At 37.3% G+C, this 21,651-nt stretch overlaps 2 protein-coding genes across 2 annotated transcripts; one reads left to right on the top strand and one right to left on the bottom strand.

Moving 5' to 3' along the window:
• The first annotated feature begins 6,334 nt into the window (after positions 1-6,334).
• On the top strand, positions 6,335-7,364 carry SMIM27 (small integral membrane protein 27). The gene is made up of 2 exons (XM_074207219.1): positions 6,335-6,865; positions 7,168-7,364. The coding sequence occupies exons 1-2, from the start codon at positions 6,821-6,823 to the stop codon at positions 7,273-7,275; spliced, it is 153 nt and encodes a 50-aa protein (XP_074063320.1). The 5' UTR covers positions 6,335-6,820; the 3' UTR covers positions 7,276-7,364.
• A 398-nt stretch (positions 7,365-7,762) lies between these two features.
• On the bottom strand, positions 7,763-21,451 carry NDUFB6 (NADH:ubiquinone oxidoreductase subunit B6). Its single transcript, XM_074207218.1, has 4 exons — positions 21,172-21,451; positions 16,766-16,858; positions 9,736-9,780; positions 7,763-7,936 (listed from the first exon to the last, which is right to left on the bottom strand). Exons 1-4 carry the CDS (start codon positions 21,343-21,345, stop codon positions 7,865-7,867), a joined length of 384 nt encoding a protein of 127 aa, XP_074063319.1. The 5' UTR covers positions 21,346-21,451; the 3' UTR covers positions 7,763-7,864.
• Positions 21,452-21,651: the final 200 nt, after the last annotated feature.

The raw sequence follows: 21,651 nt of genomic DNA, 5'->3' as shown, positions 1-21,651 counted from the left end.
ACCTATCCTTTTAAAAAAAAAGTCTTGTCAACCAAAAGCCTTCTGGTAATGCCTCATGAGGTTTAATTCCTCTAAAATGCAGTGGTTTCCAAAAAAGTGTCATTCTCCCAACCTATTCCCTTTTGGGATTTTGTTTTTTATTTAAATAAAATTAAGAATGTTTTTATAATAAGCTTTAATCATGTTGTAAATAACATCTATAGATACTGATAAAATACTTTGTATTTTTCATATTTATAACTTTAAAATAACCATGATATATTATTATTGTGATGGATTGACTTTCAAGTAGTTTCTTTTAACAGACCATCCATCAATAGAGACTTGGTCCTGTGATTTCATTGTGTGAGGAATATGTGGGTATTTGGGTCCAAGACTGGGCTCTGCTTATATTGTTTGTCTTATGGGCAGGTAGCCTCAATCTGATCAAAAATTTAAAATTAGATAGATGTACCCTACCTTTCTAAAGTGAGTCTTGACCTCCTTTACTCATACTCAAGGAGATCTAGCTGTTCTTGCTCATTAGTATAATAAGCAAGGTGGGGGAAATGTACAGGGACCAATGTATTAACTAGATTGTTACCCCCAGCCTATGATTGGCATGAAGGGGCAGGAACAAAGCCTTTCAAACTGCATAAAAGACCTTCCATTTCTGGAATTTCTTGCCCCCTCTCCCACCATGAGAGAGTGTGCCATTTTGTTAAGCTATCTTAATAAAAATCATTTTAATCACTCTGGACTAAGTATGTCTTACCTGGAAGAATAAATCTGGCCTAAGACATTTGACTACCCACATGACCTCTGCTTGGACACTGACATTCAATAATTATATCAATGAAGGAATTTTCTATTGATGTTCTGGATCTTTATAGTAACTAAGCAAACCAGAAAAAGAAGTTTTAGGTGAATTAGATTTAATAGCCAAATAGGTTATGTGTATGGCTCTGACACCTACTATCAGCTACAGGTTAAGATATGAATTGCTTCCTTAATTTTTATGTTAGAGGGGATAATTAGGTAAGAAGAAGAATGGGAAATTCTTAGGATAATTACAGTTTCAAGGTCTGATTTAGGGAAAGGAATGTGAGTCAGATAAGTATATCAGGAAGAGGAAAATCTATGGTATATTTGGTGGGAATATTTTGGAAAAAAAATTCATTTTGGTTAAAGATGTTTGAGTCATTGTAATGAAAGCAAAAGGTAAAGATTGTTTTAGTTTTAAACCATATGCTGGGTACTCTTTGTACTAAGATGAGTATTGAATGTATAAGCTACAAGCTTAGATCAATGTGATAATTCTCATTGGGAGTTTGGTCATATAGTAAAAGACTATGGAAGTTTATTGTATTAAAGTGAAATATGTGTGTCAATATGGCAGTAAGGCAAAACACAAATTGTAGTAAGCTCCAGAATCTCATTGTCTTGTAATGAAAACATGTGTTCTGATCTGAGTAAAATGTTAAGCAGTTTCTCTACCAGGAGACAAGGTCTCAACAAGTCACCTGAGCTAGATAGGACTTGGAAATGATTCAGAAGATACAGAAGATATCTCCAGGGGAGAAGAGAAAAAGAAAGACTGGATCAAATCATCTCCACCATCTCTCATTTCTGTATACATTGTTTAGTCAGGGGGTCTGTACCTGTAATGTCCCCTTTATTATATAAGTGTGACACGTTTACTTATGCCCCTCTCCTTATTGAAAGGAGGAAGAGAGGCAAGGTGAAGATGTTCTCCATTGAGAGAAAAGGAAGTCGAGATTATTGGGTGGCATGATTATATGCTTTATGTGTCAGTATATCCTATCTAGGAAGTGTCCTATCTCTGATTTAGACAAGGGGGAATTAGTAAGGGTGGAAGGAGAATCTAGCTGCTAGAAGTCAATGGCCAGTCTTTTGGTGTGGCTAACAGTTGGACTTGTGGTGGTTCACAGCAGTTTGAGAATTGGCCTTGGGTGCTAGTCCCCTTGGGTCCAGTTTAGATTCTCAGTACCTGGTCAGAGTTATACTGTGGCATAGGATTCTGATCCAGGGGAGAGAAACACCAGTGACACATGACCGAATCAGTTCAGGGTGACTATTTTTTAATACCATTCTGGACAGGACATTTTCCTGGGGAGTAGCAAATGGCTGTGTCCAGAAGCAGGGTACATATATTGTGGACTATACAACTTAGGGAGACTGAGACGACTCATGTGAGATGTAATGATGGCACCTGGATCCCTTGTCAGGACCCATTGTGATAAAGAAAATTGTGATTACTACTGTATGTACCCATCTGCCAAGAAATGGCCAGGGAGTTGTTACTTAGACTTATGGGCCTGCTACCTGGGTACAGGATGGGAGTTGGGGCTATGAAAGCCCAATTTATATCCTGATTAGATTCTAAGCTATAGTGGAAACAATTGCCAATTTTAGATAGCTAGAGCCCTCAACTTACTGGCTGGCTAAGCCATGCCAACAAGAGAGAATTATTCAACATAGATTGGTATTAGACTGGCTGAAGGTGGATGAGTGTGTAGTAAATTGAACCTATCAAGTTGCTGCCTAAAGACAGATGACAATTGAGATAAACAGGGATATCAGAAAGTTGGCACATGTTCCAGTCCAAACCCGGACAAGCCCATTTAGTACCTCTTGGATAAATTGATTTACTGGTTCATGGAGGAAACAGTTGCTGGGTATCATACTATTGGTCCTAGGTAGGATAGGCCCATTTGTCTCCCATATATGATCCAGTTAATAACCCAAATAGTACAAAATTCTATCAGTAAATTAGGATGGGTGTATGTCTTTAATAATGAAGAAGTAAACATCTTGATAAAAGAAAAATTCAGTAGTTATGTCAATAACAAAGATTGTGATTCAAGGTATGGAATCCCAAATTCTTAATATAAAAGAAAAGGGGGAATTGTGAGGAATATGTGGGTGTTTGGGTCCACAAGAATGTGAAGGAAGGATTGTTAGTTTACATTACAAAGACTGGGCTCTGCTAATATTGTTGCCTTATGGGCAGGTAGCCTCAATCTGATCAAAAATTTAAGATTAGGTAGTGTGCCCCACCTTTCTAAGGTGGGTCTTGACCTTCTCCTTTGCCCATGCTCAAGGAAATCTAGCTGTTCTTGCTCATTAGTATAATAAGCAGGGTGGGGGAAATGTATGGGGACCAATGTATCAACTAGATTGTTACCCCAGCCTATGATTGGCACGAAGGGGCAGGAACAAAGCCTTTCCAAACGGCATAAAAAAACCCTTTTCTGGAATTTCTTGCCCCTGTCTCCCACCATGAGAGAGTGTGCCATTTTATTAAGCTATCTTAATAAAAATCATTTTAATCACACTGGACTAAGTATTCTTGAGCCCTTTATAACAATTGTTATAGGTAACATCCTAGTGTTAGCAGGGGGCACTAAAAGATTTATTTGCTCAGCCAGTATGTATTAGAGGTAGGAACAGATAGGTTTTTTTTCCTGCTTCCAAGGCCAGCATTCTCTAGCATGATATTCTAATTCATGGTGCATCAACATAATTATATAGCAATATAATTTATAATTCTTTTAAAACCTCTAAACAGAATACAAGTTTGTTAAATAGCTACTGTAAGAATACTATCTTGCACAAATAAAATCTTGCAAAGAATAGTAAAATTTGTATCACTTGGATAAACTAGAGAACTCTTAAAGCAGTAAGATTTTCAGGTTCAAATTTTTTTTAAACCACCTCAATAAATTAGCAAGGATTTATTGAGTGCATATTATGCCAAACTCTGTACTAAGTCTACCTGGGATGCAAACAAAAAAGTGAATAGTTCCTTGCCCTCAAAAAAAAATACATTCCAGCAATACTGTAACTTGTAATCTAGTTCACTAAACTGTTACCTTTTTAAAAATTTCACTTCCTCCATGTTCAACCTGGAAAAATCAGATATAGAAAGAATTCATCTTTTTGAGACCAAATGTGCCAAACTACCAATTTTATCTACTTGAAAACAATCTGGAACTTCTAATCAATTCAACTAACTTTGTAAAAGTAAATACAGCTTTTTTTTTCAACTCTCTGGGAATAATACAAATGACAAGAACTCTGAATTTCAGAAGGAAAGAAGGGAAGGAAGGATTTATAAGATATTTACTATGTAGAAAAGATAGTAAAAATATAAATAAGATACAAATAGAAAAGTAAGCCAGTCTGCTGTCAAAGGGCTCACCTTCTAGTGAAGGAGACAACATAAATGGAAGGTTTCAACTACAAGCCAAAGGAACAAGTCCCATGGGCCTTAGGCAAAGCAGATGTTAATATCTCTCCTTTAATTTCCTTGGTGCTTGGTGCATGGTTAGTTCTTAATGTTTATTGACTGAGAAGAAATTATTTAATATTGCCAAAGACTTTGATGGTAAAAACTTTCTTTTCTGGGTCTTCAAAGCTGTGGTAATAGCAATAGCAATATGGAGAGAGAGAGAGAGAGAGAGAGAGAGAGAGAGAGAGAGAGAGAGAGAGAGAGAGAGAGAGAGAGAGAGAGAATCTAATTACTCCCCAAACATACAGGAACTGCATACATATGCAGTGATTTAAGGGGTTGTAGAAGCAGCCACTGAAACTGGAAGTTTTATAAATGGAGAAGCTAATTTTGAATATCTGGGTTAGTTTTCTCATATGTAAAATTAAGGTTAAAACTTTTACATCGTGCTTAAAACACAATGCTTTTTTGCAATTTGGAACTTCCTTATGCTAAATACTATCTATGCATGTTAACTCAGCTACACCACTACTAGGCTTATACCTCAAACTGATCAAAGAAGGTGGAAGACCTATATATGCTAAAATATTTTAGCACTTTTTTGAAGTAGGCAAAATATTGGATATTGGGGAATGGCTGAACAAATTATTGTATTTGAGTGGAATTTCACTGTGCCATGAGAAATGATGAAATGGACAGTTTCAGAGAAAATTGGGATGACTTCTAGAACTAACACAGAGCTTAGTACAACCAGAACAACAGATAACAGAAAAAAAGCAACTTTGAAATTCTTTAGGACTCTGATCATTACAATCATAAATTATGAGTCCAGAGGGCTGAGGAATGTTTGTGGGAATTTATTTGTGGGAGGGAATTCATGCCTGCTTATGAGATTTTTTTTCTTTTCCTTTTTAAAGGGAGGGGAGGGATTTAAAGGTGAGAAGGGATTGTTGCTGAATATGAAGAGTAGACCTAAAAGAAGAGACCTAAAAGCATGTAAAAATATATGAATAAATTTCCTTTAAAAATAAGATGTACAGTGGATAGAGTGTTTGCCCTGGAGTAAGGAAGTCATCTTCCTGTCATCTGGCCTCAAACATTTAATAATTGTGTGGCCTTGGGCAGGTCACTTAACCCTATTTACCTCAGTTTCTTCAAATGTAAAATAAATTGGAAAGGGAAGTGACAGATCTTAGCCAAGAAAATCTCAAGGATCACAGAGTCAGACAGACTGAATAAGAATTAAATATTTTACTGAACTGTTGAGATCCTAAGCACAAAAGTTAGCCCATATTACATGATAAAAATGAACTTTGTAGAGGTAGAGCAAGCAACGGAAGGTCACAAGATCCTTCTTTTGACTCGAAATCCTGTGATCTGAGTAGGTAGTAGAAGTAGCAATATACACTGGATCGAAGGCTTCTATATTACATTTGTTAAATTTTTTCGCCCAATTAGGTATACAGTAAGTGCTCAACGTGAAAGTAATTGAAAAGACAGTACAATGCAATAAGCATTTAACAAGTATCCTTTTGAACCATGAAATCTGCTAAGCTTAAGATACAAGTCAAAAATGAAGTCCTCCTCTGTTAACTTTCATAATATTACCACGAGGAAACAGGTAGCAGCTACTATCTCCTCCTCATTCCAACCCCAAATTAAGTAAGAAAATATATTGAAAATGAGTTTCATTGATAAAACTTAGTGCATGTAGCAGAAAAACTAGCATCTACAGAATATGGGCATGTATAACAAAAAAAAGTTCAATCACTTGTTTCATACAGAAATAAAATGAGGTTTCATCATTATAAAAGGGGTGCATGCTTTATGTTACAAGGGAAAATAAACCTTTATTTAAAAAAATGAAAAAAAAACCCTTTTTTTAAAATGCATCGTCCCGGGCAAACACTTTGTGGGTTCCAATTTCCTCCTGAAAGAAAACCTAAGGGCAGATGGGAGAGTTTCTCATCAGATGGCGCACATCGACGCCTGGTTTGACGCAGGCCCGTCAGTCCGCGTTTCCCCTTTAGCCATCTTCCTCTTCTCTCTCCCTGGCAGGGAAAAGGAAGCCTCTAGCATCAGCTGACAGCCTCCGATCCCGCGACTGCGTGCCGACGTTACCTCCGGGCGGAAGGAAGTGAATAGCTAGAGGACGGAGGCGTTCTTTGCCCGAAATCAAGATGGCTGCCGCCAGGAGGGGATCCCGCGACTGCGTGCTGACGTTACCTCCGGGCGGAAGGAACTGAATAGCTAGAGGACGTAGGCGTTCTTTGCCCGAAATCAAGATGGCTGCCGCCAGGAGGGGATCCCGCGACTGCGTGCTGACGTTACCTCCGGGCGGAAGGAACTGAATAGCTAGAGGACGGAGGCGTTCTTTGCCCGAAATCAAGATGGCTGCCGCCAGGAGGGGATCCCGCGACTGCGTGCTGACGTTACCTCCGGGCGGAAGGAACTGAATAGCTAGAGGACGGAGGCGTTCTTTGCCCGAAATGAAGATGGCTGCCGCCAGGAAGGGATCTTCCCAAAGGGGAGCTTGGTAGGCTTGGCCTTGAACCCCGCTTCGTCCGTGGTCGCTCCAAGCTCGGAATGGAGCCCGTTAGCCGTCGCACTTTGAACTTTGTTTATTCAGTGGTAAGTTCGGGACAAAAAGGACGCCTTTAACAGGTAACTCCGTGAGCAGACGGGCTTTCTTCCTCGCTTGTCTTTTGCTCCCGGCGCTTCATTTTCTCTTCTTGCTTGGGCACCAGGGTGGGGTACGGTTCCCCTCTCCAGCCACCTTTTTTTCTTTTTTGAACCAGATGCAGTTTAATAGGCAGGAAGTCCCAGGTGAAGCCGCCCCCTCCCAGCCTGGGGCCCCAGCGCCACTCCACTCCATCCTGCCCCTTCTCGGAAGGCCGCCCCCGGTAACTCTCCCTTCTCTCTCCCTGGTGCAGTTGCTTCTGGCCATCGTTTTGCTCTCCTGGGGTTTCGTGATCTACGCGTGCGCGGTGAGATCAAAGTTGGAGCTGGAGAAGAAGTATCCGCACATATTCAAGCTCTAGAACTGAAGGAATATGACTGGGATTTTATATCATCCTTATGGGGCACCTTGTGTAGTGCATTAATCAGCTTAATAAAACCTATAATGAAATACTGTTTTCGTGGGGGTGGGGAGGAAGGGAAGAGGGACCCGATAGGACACACCAACATTTTTCTCAGGACCACTCTCCCCAGATGAATTCTGTAATTCCATTCTGCTTAAATCATCTTAAGATGTTACAGAACCTGACACTCCAGTCTGTGCTATTAAAAATTTAAGCAAGGTATTGGGTCTTCCAGGAAAATATTCAACAGCTGTTAACCCAATAAGTAAAAAGATTTTTTTATCTGGTTATTTTTGTTTTGCAATATTCCAGTCTTCCCAATTTCAAATGGGGCATCAAAACTAATTTTTCTCTGATTTAGCTTCTACTCCGTAATTCAAAAAGACCTAGGCCCTAGGTGCTGTAATATTATCTATATAGTAAGGATAGGTAGGAAGGCAATTTTTTTGAAGAGTAAACTTTATTACTTATACAGAAAATATTTTCAGTAGATATACTGGTACAGAAACAAGATATTCACAAACTTTTGGAATTTTAAATAACATTTTTAATGATAATCATGTATATCACAGACTTTCATTGGTGGAACCACTTCTCCAGTCTCCAGAATTTTATCACCCTATCAAAAAAAAAAAATCATAAGAGTTTACCCAGTTGCATTTACTTACAAATATACAAAGTGTATAAAGCAAGATATTTATTGAAATTTTTATGGTATTTGAAAGAAAAAAATTTCAAACTAGCAGGTATTTTATAGAATTTTAGTCCTGAAATGCAGAGGTGAGTTGGTCATGGGATCATAAGATCATAAATTTGAGGATGGGAAGGTGATATACACCTGAAATTCCATTGTATTTAAATCACTTTCATGTGTTGAGAGAACATGAGACTCCAGTCTATGGTTTCAGAAATTTAAGCTGGTATTACATATTCAAGGAAAATATTCAGCAGTTGTTACACTCAACAAGTAAAAAGATGCTAAATGTCTGCTTATTTTTGCATTGCAACATTCTAGTCTTCTCAGTTTCAAATTAGGCAACCAGAGACCCTTCTTTTTTTTCTTTTAGTTTTTGCAAGGCAATGGGTTAAGTGACACAGGTAATTATTTAGTGTCTGAGGCTGGATTTGAACTCAAGTTCTCCTGACTCCAGGGCTGGTGCTCTATCCATTGTTCCACCTAGCTGCCCAAGAGACCCTTCTTTGGTTTAGTTTCAACTCCACAATTCAAAAAGGCAGAGGGATAAAGTATGAAGAACATTTAAAAAGGCTTATGTCTACAGAAAACCTCTGAAATAAAGGAATAGAAGGGTGGCAACATAGTTCAGTGGAAAGAGGACTTAACTTGGGAGTCAGAAGATCTTAGTTTGAATCCTAGTTCTGGTGTTTACTAGCACCTTGGGCAAATCACTTAACTAAAGTCAGTTTGCTTACTTGTACAAATGGAGATATTTACATTATCTACCACAAAGAGTTGGGGGGGAGGGAAGCATTTTGTGAGTTTACAAGTTTTACATAATTGAGTTTATTATTTTACTAAAAGTAATGTTTTAGGAAGGCTAATCTGTAATGCACATAATTGTCTACTGATTGAATACTAACTTTGCTTTTATGGGTACATAATTCAATACTCCAGGGAGCTGAGATTTCATCTTTCTACCATTGACTATGACATTTTAGATATCTAATGAGTTTCTGTGACCAGAAAAACCTCATTATTTGATGGCTGACCATGCAGGGCTAACATTTTCATCATTCAGTTAGGCTAATCCTACAATGACAGACAGTCCATTGGGAGAATCCTCTTAAAAACTGTTTCAGTCTGATTGGAGCCACAAGCACTTATGTTCTGCTTTGCCAGTAGAACTGAGGAACAAATTTTATGAATCTAAAAAAAAGTTATACTGTAATGCTATATTATATGTCAAAATTTGAAAATGGGGTCTATAGCCATTAAGAAGAAGAAATGACAAGCAGATTACTAGGACTGATCTAGGGATTAGAACTGGAGACACTGTGTTACATCAGTTTAGGCTAACCATCCTAATGAAGAAGATAAATTCAAGCTACTCTAGGTGATCTTGGGAATTGGGTCAAAGATACCTGCATCTTTTGGACATTGTGCCCAGTGAACATCTGGGTAGGTTAAATGATGGTAGCATGCTATCCCTACCCCTGCAGAGAGGTAATTAATTGCCAGTGACAAATTACAGGGACCTTAAATTCTCCAAAACAAACTTAATACTGTTCATGGTCACATAGCAAGTTACCTTTTCCATTCAGATTGCCCACTTGAACTACTGCTACCAAACAGTGCTTCTATTTTCTACCTTTACTTTTACAATATATAAATTAAACTTATTAAATGACAGTAGAGGCAATATGAAATAAAAAAGAAAAAAATAAGTTGAAAAGACTTACTGGAAATATTTTGGGTTTCTTTTCAACGATGCCATATGGTTTTGTCTGCAACAAAAATGAAGTTATGTTGGTTTATTTTTATACTTCTAAAACTGTAATATTGTCAAACACTTATTAAGTATACATACCTGTCCAATTGTTTAAATTATTTGTTACAGCACTTAAAAACATAAATAGCTCTTCACAAGTTAAAATCTATATTGTAAACAGCAGCCATCAAAACTGGTATTGGTTAAGAAATAGAGAAGTGGATCAGTGAAATAAATTAGGTAGATACAAAAGAAATAGTAATAAACGACTATGGTAATATACTATTTGATAAACCCAAAGACTAGCTTCTGGGAAAAGAGTTTATTATTTGACAAAAGCTGGGAAAATCGGTAAATAGAGGGGAGGAAACAAGATAGATAATATTGTAAATTGAAAAATGACTTTCGGGGCGGCTAGGTGGTGCAGTGGATAAAGCACCGGCCCTGGAATCAGGAGTACCTGGGTTCAAATCCGGTCTCAGACACTTAATAATTACCTAGCTGTGTGGACTTGGGCAAGCCACTTAAGCCCATTTGCCTTACAAAAACCTAAAAAAAAAAAAAAGACTTTTGACTACATTAAAAAACTTTTGCACAAATTAAACTAATGCAAGAATATAAGGAGAAAGCTGGGGAAAAATTTTTCACAGCTAGTGTTTCTGATAAAGGACTCATTTCTGAAATTATATATAGAGGATTGAGTCAAATTTATAAGAATATGACATTAGCCAATTGATAAGATCAAAGGATATGAAATTAAAGAAATTTTAAAAAAGGTTATCTACAATCATATGAAAAAATGCTCCAAATCACTATTGATTAGAGAAATGAAAATTAAAGCAACAGGGCATCTAGTGGCACAGTGGATAGAGCACTGGCCTTGAAATCAGGAGGACTTGAGCTCAAATCTGGTCTTGGACACATAATAATTATCTAGCTGTGTGACCTTGGCCAAGTCACTTAACCTTTCTGCCTTAAATAAAAATTTTTTAAAAATAAAATTAAAGCAACTTGTACCAGCTCACACCTATCAGATTAGTTAAAATGACAAAAAAAGGAAATAGGGATGTGGGAAAACTGGGACAACAGTGTACTTGTTGGTGTAGTTGTGAACTGATCCAACCCTTCTGGAAAGCATTTGGAACTATGCCCAAAAGGCAATCAAACTGTGCATACCTTTTAATCTATCAATACCACTACTAGGTCTGTATCCCAAAGAGATCATAAAAAAAGGGGAAAAGACCCACGTGTTCAAAACTATTTAAAGCAGCTCTTTTGGTAGTAGTAAAGAATTAGAAATTTAAGGGATACCCATCGATTGGGGAATGGCTGAACAAGTTATGGTATATGAAAGTTATGAAGACTATTTTTCTACTAGAAATCAGGAGGGAGGGGCGGCTCAGTGGCACAGTGGATAAAGCACTGGCCCTGGAGTCAGGAGTACCTGGGTTCAAATCCAGTCTCAGGCACTTAATAATTACCTAGCTGTGTGGCTTTGGGCAAGCCACTTAACCCCATTTGCCTTGCAAAAACCTTAAAAAATAGAAAATCAGGAGGGAACTGAATATGAAGGTATAACATTATAAAGATGGAGTTAATAGGTGAGAATGGAATGTATTGGGAGAAAGAGCCAAGATATTTCACATAAGAGTCAAGAAAAAGCCTTTGCCATGGAGTGGAAGGAGGATGGGGGGGGGAAAGAGGATGAGTGAGCCTTCAATCTCATTGGAAGTGGCTCAGAGAGGAAATAACATACACACTCAATAGGTTAAAAAAATCTTACACCAGAGGAAAAAAGGAGAGAAAAGGGATGGGGGAGGGGAGGAGGGATTGTAGGTGACAGAGGAGAGGGCTGATTGTGAGAGAGGGTAGTCAGATATAACACTTTTTTTTAAAGGAGGGACAGGGTGAAAGAAGAGAGAATAGAATAAATGGGGTAAGAGGAATAGCATGGAGGGAAATACAGCTAGCAATAGCTACAGTGGGGAAAAAATATCAAAGCAACTTCTCTGATGGACTTATGATAAAGAATGCAACCCATCCCAGAGACAGAGCCAATGGTATATGAATAGACTGAAATACACTTTTTCCTCTCACTTTATTCTCCTTGAAGTTTCTCTATCTCTGTAAGGGGAAGGGGGATTATATTTATTTTTACAACAAGACTGTTATAGGGAAGGGAAGGAAAAAAGAAAAGAAATCCTGAGCAAGAAGACTTCAGAAAAGCCTGGAAAGACTTGTATGAACTTATGTTCACTTTTTAAAACTTCTTTTATGTTGTTTCATTCTTTCTCATGATTTTTCCCCCTTAGTTTTAATACTTTCACAACTTGGACCAATATGTTAAACAGGATTTGTACACATTTACAAGCTATATCAGATTATTTGATGCTCTGTGGAGGGGGGGGGGAAGGGAGGGTGGTAGAACTCAAAAGCTTGAAAAAGGATGAATGCTGAACAATACCTTTGCATGTAACTGGGGAAAAATGAAATTAAAAAAAGAATACTGAGAGATCATCTGCATAAAGCTCTGGAAAAAATAACCACTTCACTACCATTCATTCACCATCTTCATACATATAGAGAACCTGAGACTGACTCATTCAATTGATAAGACCTTTGTTTTCTTGAATGGAAGTAATTGGAACTAAAAGATTGCCTAAATCATCCTAAATTATGGTATTACTTATACAAAATAGAGACATAATACAGGATTTACAACTTATTCTTTTAACACAGGTGCCCCAAAATAATACACTTAAAATGGTTATTTTTTTGTAGATTTATCACTGGGTCTCAGTTGGTTCTCAAATAGGATAGTATTCTTTGCTGTACAGAATTAAGACATGCATATGCAGTTTCCCTTTAATAAAAAAAAGTATTTTTGTTGTGTTTTTGTGAATTTGAGTTCTGATGTGTTCTGAGGCAAGTACATATGGGTAATAATTATATAGTATTGTTTATTGTGCAACTTTTTTTTTTTACCATACTTGTGTTTGGTTAATTACAAAAAATTAGGAGGTGGTAAGGAGAAAGGAAAGAAGTTAAGAGAGAAAAAATGATATGGGACATATGGGGTAGTAACATTTATATTAAGTAAAACTATAAATTTTATCTGTAATAACAAAATTTAACATTTTACAGCATATTTTGTGAACTGGGACATTATTATATTGTGACACATCCTTTAAGAACCACAGGTTTAGAAGCTACAAAATCCAGGCATCTTTAAGAACACTGTATGAATCAGAAAACTTGGAATCTACTCCTAACCAAACCATTTATTAACAATGTGACTTTGGAAAAGTGACATATCTTTATAGGTCTTTTTTAAAAATCATTTACAAAATCAGTTTCTACTTCTGGCTACTTAGGAGATGAAAGTTATGGGGAAAAAAGAACAGTTGGAAAAGGATAAAGAAAAACATTTGGTTGTTGAAAACATTTTAGAGAAATTAAGTAAAATCCAAATTCTATAAATCAAGATTGAAAGAGGGTCACCAGTTTTTACAGATTGTGTGATTTAAGTAAATTATTTCTGGGAATACTATAGCCTCAAAGAATCAATTCTTTGTTCATTCCATGTCAGATAATACAACAGATACAGGTTTTATGTAAAGTACTTTTTTTGCTCCTAGGCAAGTCATTGAACCCTTCTCCCTTATTTTATTCATCTGTAAAATGGGAATAGTAAGATCACCTCCCTCCCACAGTTGTTGTGAGGCTCAAATGAGATAATGATTGTAAGGGGCTTAGGACAGGGCCTGGCCCATAGAAGGCACTAATGCTTGTGTTCCATCTCCCAACCCTCCCTTTTCCAGTCAAAGTGCACATCCATGATACAGAATTCAGGTTCTATCTACATGCTACCTAGTCACACAACAAATGGAGTATCATGTTAATAAATTAACTTGTTTTGTCCATTTAAAAAAAAAGGAGCAAAAACGAAGACAAATATTCAAAGAGAAGGTAAAGATATATGAAACAAAATGGCGTAGAGAGCAATTTCATAGGATTAAGGAGGCAAGTTGGTAAAAGAAAGGAAAGAGAAGGTAAAGAGTGGTTATGGATTTGAGACAAATAAATTGCTTGTGGCTGTTAAATTATTAAGAGTTGATAGGCTGTAAACTACAGTTCAGGTGCTTAAAGCATGTTTTGAACTACACATAGGAGTTCAAAAGCAAAGCTTAAAAATTGAAATCAAGAAGAATTTTGAAATGATATGCTTTGAGTGCATGGTGTTTGTTATTCAGCTATAGAAAGTGACTATTATGTTTCAAATGAATACTTTCTCTGGGAGAAGGAATTTTCGAACATACTTGAACAAAATTATTACTTTTTTAAAAAAAATGGAAGAAATTCAACAAAAAACAAGGGATCTGATATGGAGGAGGGGAAATTTGCCCTTGTCAAGAGGCTTAAAGACAGGAAAGAAAAGCATCAGTGTACACTGGAACTAAAAAACAGGATTTTCCTTAAGAGGGAAAACTAGATGTTTTGAGGGAGAAGTAAAAGCTTCTTTATAGTTCTATTTTATTATAGCTCTATTTTATTACTAAAGAAAACAAAACCCTCAAAATGGATAACTATTAATCACTTTCTGATTCATATGTACACAAATCTAAGAAATAAAACTATTAGTCCAAATTCTAAAATCTTGAATAAGAAACTACAGAGTATAATGGTGGGGCGGCTAGGTGGCGCAGTGGATAAAGCACTGGCCCTAGAGTCAGGAGTACCTGGGTTCAAATCCGGTCTCAGACACTTAATAATTACCTAGCTGTGTGGCCTTGGGCAAGCTACTTAACCCCATTTGCCTTGCAAAAACCTAAAAAAACCCAAACCCCAAAACACTTATTGCCATTTCCTTCTTCAGAGTACAATGGCCCAAATTGTGTATTTTACTACTGCCCAGTAAAGGTCAAGGAATAAAGAGAAGAACAACAATCTGCATGGTAACCAATACAATAGAAAAGAATGGGATTTTGTGATTTATGTTGGAGGGGATGTGGGGAAAACTGGGACATTATAAATGCATTTTTGATGTAGTTGTGAACTGATTCAATTTATATGAAGAGCAATTTGGAATTACACCCAGAGGGCAATAAAACTATGTACAATCTCACAGACCATAGAAAAGGGTAACCCCCCCCCCCCCCCGCACATATATAAAAATATAGCAGCTCTTTTTGGAATGGCAAAGAATTGGAAATGGAGGGGATGCCCATCAATTGGGGAATAGCTGAATAAATTGTGATACATCAATGTGATGGAACACTATTCTATAAGAAATCATGAGGGATGGGACTTCAGAATAGCCTGGAAAGACTTGCATGAACTGACACTGAGTGAAGTGAGCAGAACTAGAAGAACATTGTACACACCAACAGCAACATTAAGTGATGATCAACTATGATGGACTTGTTCATTTAAGCAGTACAATAATCAAAGAAAATTCTAAAAGACTTGTGTTGGAAAATATCATTGATAAAAGTTGTCATGTTTCTTTTTTCCTCTCTAATGTTTTTTCTCCTGTTTTGATTCTTTTTCACAACATGATTAATATGGATCTATGTTTAGCATGATTACATATGTATAACTTTTATTAGGCTACTTTCTGTCAGGAAGGGAAAGGAGAAAGATGTGAAAATCAAAGTCATACAAAAAAAGACTGCTGAAAACTACTTTCACATGTAGTGGAAAAATAAATAAAATATTAAATCTAAGCAAAGGGACTTAAAACTTAAAAAAAAGATGGCTGAGGGAGAAAATTGTTGTTGTATGGCCACACCTTAGATAACATAGAAACAGCAACTCCATGAATGAAGAATATTGGTTGAGACAACTGGAGGTTCATAGAAGAACAAAATTCAAGAAAGGAACCAGAAGTAAAACACATGACCTAAAATGTTTATAAATAAATGCCTAAAAGCTTAAGCAACAAAGAAGAAAAATGAAAAGTATGAACTTTTGAAGAAAAGAAATGTGGCTTTGTGGACAAAGTTAGTAGCTGAACCCCTGGATCAGCTGGGATTATCACTGAGAAAGGCCTGGGATAGAGCCCTTGGAATATACTCTGGAAGAGGAAAAAAAGATGGATCCTGTTGACCACACAAAAAAGATTAGGAAAAATCTTCTAGGCTTGTTCATTAGACAATCACTTACCAAGTATTCCACAAAAACCAAGAAGTCAAGAACAATCACAAAGAGAAAGTAGGAAACCCTTTAGTATGTAAAATTCCATTATGGCAGATCAACCACTGTAATTTATAGTACAATCAACACAATTTGTTAAGTGATAGGCTCAGAAAGATAAACAAGACTGGAATTAAAGGGAAATCTTGGTTGTGGAACATGGGTGACTGGAAGAATGGTGGCACCCCAATCAGAAACAGGGTAGTTTGGGGCAGGCTGACCATGTCACTATTCTCTAAAATTCACACTCTGGCTCCAGCACACAACTCCAGAACAATTTAGCATTACCTTTTTCATGCTCTGTTTCAGCTCCAAATATCTACTGGCAGCTCCCCAATATGAACTTGACTGTTCAGCTACCCTGGCTTCCTGGCCCTGGCCTCCAGATAATTCTGGGTTCATTTTGTAAATCTTCTGTCTTTACTTACCCATGAAAATATTGCATTTCTTCAGCAGAAGGCAAGCTTCTTGAGAGAACTGTTTTCCTTTTTTGCTTTTAACTCCAATACCCAGATAGATAATTGTGCTTTAATACATGCTAATTGCTTAATTCATTTTCCTCATGTTGCCAGACCCCTTTCATTTCATGGGTTGCTTTTGGAACTCTCCCCCAACCTGTCCTACACCCACACCCTCCACATTACTTTTTTTATAAAATGCATTCCAAATAAGCAAATTCAAATGAAAGACTGACACTTCCATTTTTAAGTTGGAAAATGCAAAGTAAAACCCAGATAGCAACTAGTTTTCCATTATTTTACAATATAAACACATAACCCCAAACAATATTTACTTCAAATACTCACTTGAACATGGTATTTGACATAATAGTGAACAATCCAGGCTGGTAAAATTAAATTGGTAAAAAGGAACATTCCATTTCGGAGTGTCTTAAAAGCCTGAAAATAAAAAAAAGAAGTGTTTGGAGCACACATACCAACAGGACTTAGTATAATACAACTATCTAACTACATTTAGGCTATGTATTTTTCTGAACCTCTATAAGATGTTTCTATAGTTTTTTTTCAAAAACCCTGACCTAAGATTTCTACTACTAAGGGCAAGAACAGCAGGTCCTGGAAGGAAGAATAACACACATTACCAAAGCAAGCAAAGAGCATTTTATAAGAATAACAGAGTAAGACTTTTAAAGAAATGTGATCTAAACAGGTATCTTTTACTACATAATTTTGATAAAAATCTTAGATTTTATGCAAAAATCATGGAAAAGTTTTGTTCAATAGTAATCTCTAGGTTGCTAACCCATGAAGCTATCAATTTCCAATCCCAAAGGTATGAGTATTCATTTAGATTCCCATGTTTGCTGCCCACTAAATCTGCCCACTACCTAACTCAAGTTATGTAAGACAGCGGGTAGTGTAGTTAACTGTACTGGGCATTGAGTGAGGAAACAGTGAGTTCGAGACTTGCTATCTATGTTCCTTGGGACAAGTTACTACTTTGTCAGGTTCTTCAACTGTAAAATGAGGATAACAGCAGCACCTTCAAAAAGGGTCATGAGGATCAAATGAGATATGTAAGTGCTAGGCACATTGTAGGTAAACTTAGACTGCCTGGTACACATTAGTACCATACATGTTTATTCTATTTCATTTATGATGGACACGATGCACATTCATCAATGGACATAGCCTTAATGAACAGTTCTTTACCACCTCAAAAAAAGGCACTATTTTTAAAATAAAAACTTTTTCTAAATGTTAATTGACCTTTATTGAATATAGGCCTGGCAGTGGCACAGCTGAGTTTACTTAGGAAAAAACTTACCAACTTTGTAAAATTCCAGATTGTTTTCTATAATAGTTGTACCAATTAGCAGATCCAAAGGTTTTCAACATTGATTATTTTCCTTTTTTATTTTTGTTACTCTGATGGGCATGAGGTAGAATCTCAGAGTTGTTTTAATTTGCAGTTTTCTAATTAATAGTGATTTGGGGCGTTTTTTACATATGACTGGATTTTCTCCCTTTTTGAGCCACCCTTAAAATAAAAAACCTAAGTAATGCAGGTCAGAAACGCAATCAAGTCTGAAGATTGATGCATAGTATTCTTATAACTATACATCTCAAGCAATTTGAAAACTGGCCCAGCTCTGGTTAATAAGCTGTCTCCTTGATCCTTTGATTGGGGGGGAGGGGGGATGAGACACCTCTTTCTGAATTCTGGGCATTTTGGTTTGTAATTCCCCCCCTCCCCCACCTTGGGAAGGCCCTAATCTTTCTTCCAAAAGAAATCAGATAACAAACTTGTATCTTGCTTTACATCCTATTATTTTCTTTTAATGTATAAACATCTGTCTTCCCATCCATATTTAGGGTCCAGTGCCATGTCTTGGAAGTCTGGTACTGATTTGTTATGCAATAGGCATTTATTGCTTAATCAAAATCCTCAGAAGCTTGAACCTTTGTTTCCTTTCAGATTTTATCTGTCACAGGTCTTCTGAGAGAAATTTTCTGCAAAGATTTTTTTCAAAGATGTTTCCTTAAATTCTTAAATTTTTAGATTGTGCAAAAACTTTTAAATGTTTCATTTCATGATCTCTATTCTGTGATCCTCTATTCCTTCATGACTAAATGAATTTTTCTCTTATCTATAGATATGATAGGTAATTTATTTCATGTTTCTTTAATTTGTTTACAATGGGATCTTTAATTTTTAGGTCACATATTTCTTCAATACTGCTCTTCAATATTCTCAGCAGTTTCTAATCAAACACTGTACAGCTAGAATTTTTGTGATTATCAAATATTAAAGTATTAAATTTTCTGTTTCATATTACTAATCTACAACACTTATCAACATATCTCAGCTGTTAACAAATTATTTTAATAATAACTGTTTTGCAGTATAGTACAAAATCTGGCATAGGCCCTTTTTACTCACATTTCTTTTCATTATTTCTCTAAACATTAGTGATCTTTTTTTCTCATATGAATTCTAATATTTTTTCTAGTTTATAAAGTAATCTTTTGATATTTGATTAGTATAACATTGAATAAGTAAATTAATTTGGCTGTATCTAGTATTATCATTTTTTAAAAATATTGGCTCATCCTACCTATAAGCAATTAGTATTTTTCTAATTATTTATGTCTATTTTGCAAACAGCTCCTTGCAGTTCTTTTTACATAGTTCTTGTATCTACCTGGAAAGGTAGACTCCCAAGTATTTTATACAATCTGTAGCAATTCTGAATGGAATTTCTCTTATCTCTTCCTGTTAGGTTTTAATGGCATTATTTAGAAAGGTGGATGATTTTTTTATGAATTTATTTTTTATCCTTCAAGTCTGCTCAAGTTATTATTTGAATTAATATTTTTAGTTTTCATTAAGTATATCATCCTAGGGGTAGCTAGGTGGTGTGGATAGAGTACCAGCCCTGTAGTCAGAAGTACCTGAGTTCAAATATGACCTCACTTAATAATTACCTAGCTGTGTGGCCTTGGGCAAACCACTTAACCCCACTGCCTTGCAAAACAAAGTACATCAAGCTATCATCTGCAAAATAGAATAACTTTGTTTCTTTTTTACTCATAATTTCCTCAGTTTTGTTCTTGTCTTAATTCTATGTCCAGCATTTCTATGCTATGCTAAATATAAGAGGTTATAGTTGTTCATCCTTCTTTCTTGAAGAGGACCAATGGAATAGCAATATCTTGACTTTTGAATCAATTTGATATAAATGGGGCAGAAGCTGCAAAAAGATCAGCTGCACCCTCTCCTCCTAAGTAATTGAAGTCCAATGTCAAGGCAAAGGTCAAGGCCAGTAAGACCCCCAGGTTGCATACCCTGCTAATAAAGATTATCTCAATCAGATAATTGCTTCTTTTTGCCCTTAAATTGTAGATATTTTAAACTAAAAGGGACTTCTGAAATCTTGTAAACTAAGTCCACTTTCTCCTTTAATTCTGATTAAAATTAGCAAAACTATGACTCAAAGTTTGGTAACTTGCCCAAGGTCAGGCTTTCACTGAAAGTTTGATAACAATGGACACAATGACAGTTCAAGGACTATTCTGTAGGATGGAAACTTTCAACCAATGGCATTCAAATTTTACTTGTCAGGTCTACTAGCTAAGATACAGTGCATCTTAGAGGGAAGTTTGAGAAAGTTCTGTCTTTTAATCTACTGTCATAATTAAACAAAGACACTGCATTTTCTAAACCATATCATACTATATAGTTTAAAAAAAGGAGGAAGGAAGGATCTTTACATTTTCAGAAATCAGAAAAGTGAATGAATAGGTTGTCTTTTTTGGGAGAAAAAAAAAGTCAGACATTTAAGGGAAGAAAAGGGAACAGAGGAAAAAGGTCTTTACCACTGTATGTGATAATCAGTTTTGAATAGTGGCCCAGAGGAAACTATTTTGGGAGACTGTCTTTTCTAATGCCTATAACGATGACTTTATATTTATATATAGCCCTTTAGGCTTGCTTTACCATATCTTCTTCCTAACAAGCCTGCAAAGGTATTGCTATATCCACCTTAATAATAATGTTTTTTAGTAGTTAGTATCCCTTTAAGTTTTGCAAGGCACTTTACAAATATATCATTTTATCCTCACAATCAGTGGAATGTGGGTTCTATTATTACCATTTTACATATGAGGAAACCAAAGCAGACTTTACAAGGGAGGCAGGGGACTTCACTCTTCTACTATTGAGTTGGTTCTTTCCAACTTATCCTCTATTGTAGTTTGTGCATAGTTGTTTTGCACGCTGATGACAATGGATAGAGCACCAGCCCTGGAGTCAGGAGGACCTGGGTTCAAATCCTGCCTCACACACTTGATACTGACTAGCTGTGTAGTCTTGGGCAAGTTACTGAATTCTGATTGTCTCCAGGGCCAACTCCCATCGACCTGCTTCATATCTGGCTCTGGAGGTCCCTCCTCATTCAAATCCAATTCATGCACTTGTCACGGCATTAGCTCCCTGATGTCATGGTCTCTTCGAGAACGAAGGGCAAAAACAGCACCTTCTACTTTTCTTTGTATTTCCAGCACTTAGGACATGGCAGGCACTTAAACTCTTATTGACTGACTGACAAGAGAAAACGCTTCTGGGTTGGATGTTTGGAGGAGCGGGAGCAAGGCCTCTGGAAGACCCCCCCCCACTAGGCTCCACTTTATTTTTCAGGGAGGAGTGCGAGTGCGCTAGGGTTCAGGGGGGCCGGGTCACTGTCACTCACAAATCTCTTCCAGATGGAGCTGGTCTGCAGGAAGTTATCCGAGAAGCCAAACCAGGCCTTCTGCTGGGGCAGCACGGGCTCCCGGGGGCTCAGCTCCTGGTCCTTCAGCCACTGCCTCCGCAGGGTGCGCAGCTGCTCCAGCCGCAGCTTCTCGTCGGGCGTGAACCCCGACATCGCGACCACGCCGTCTAGAACAGAGGCTCAGAGACCCACCAGGAGAACGGCCCCCCGCGACCTTGCCGGAACAGGACTAGGCGGCGCTGGCGCCCGGTGATGACGTACCACTTCCTCTCCAGAGCTGGCTTTAGGCTCCGCCGCCGCCGAGCGAGCCGGAAATGCAGGAGAGTGGGAGGAGGAAGACGGCTGCGGAGGGCGGAGTGGCAGCGCCCAGACCGCGCTTCCGTGTGCCGGGCCGCCTCGGCGCCTCCTGCTGTTCAGAGCGGCTGTGAAAGAATTAAAGCGACTCCAGCTTGGCTTGAA

Source organism: Macrotis lagotis, chromosome X (genome assembly GCF_037893015.1).
Source record: "Macrotis lagotis isolate mMagLag1 chromosome X, bilby.v1.9.chrom.fasta, whole genome shotgun sequence".
NCBI lineage: Eukaryota > Metazoa > Chordata > Mammalia > Peramelemorphia > Peramelidae > Macrotis > Macrotis lagotis.
Note: the sequence above shows the minus strand (reverse complement) of the source record. Positions and strands in the feature narration are given on the sequence as shown.

Coding starts and splice junctions, on each gene's coding strand:
- SMIM27 (XM_074207219.1), top strand. CDS start 6,821: ATGGAGCCCGTTAGCCGTCGCACTTTGAACTTTGTTTATTCAGTG. Junction 6,866..7,167: donor TGAACTTTGTTTATTCAGTG/GTAAGTTCGGGA, acceptor TCCCTGGTGCAG/TTGCTTCTGGCCATCGTTTT.
- NDUFB6 (XM_074207218.1), bottom strand. CDS start 21,345: ATGTCGGGGTTCACGCCCGACGAGAAGCTGCGGCTGGAGCAGCTGCGC. Junction 16,859..21,171: donor GCTCCATCTGGAAGAGATTT/GTGAGTGACAGT, acceptor TTTTATTTTCAG/GCTTTTAAGACACTCCGAAA. Junction 9,781..16,765: donor ATGTCAAATACCATGTTCAA/GTGAGTATTTGA, acceptor TTTTTGTTGCAG/ACAAAACCATATGGCATCGT.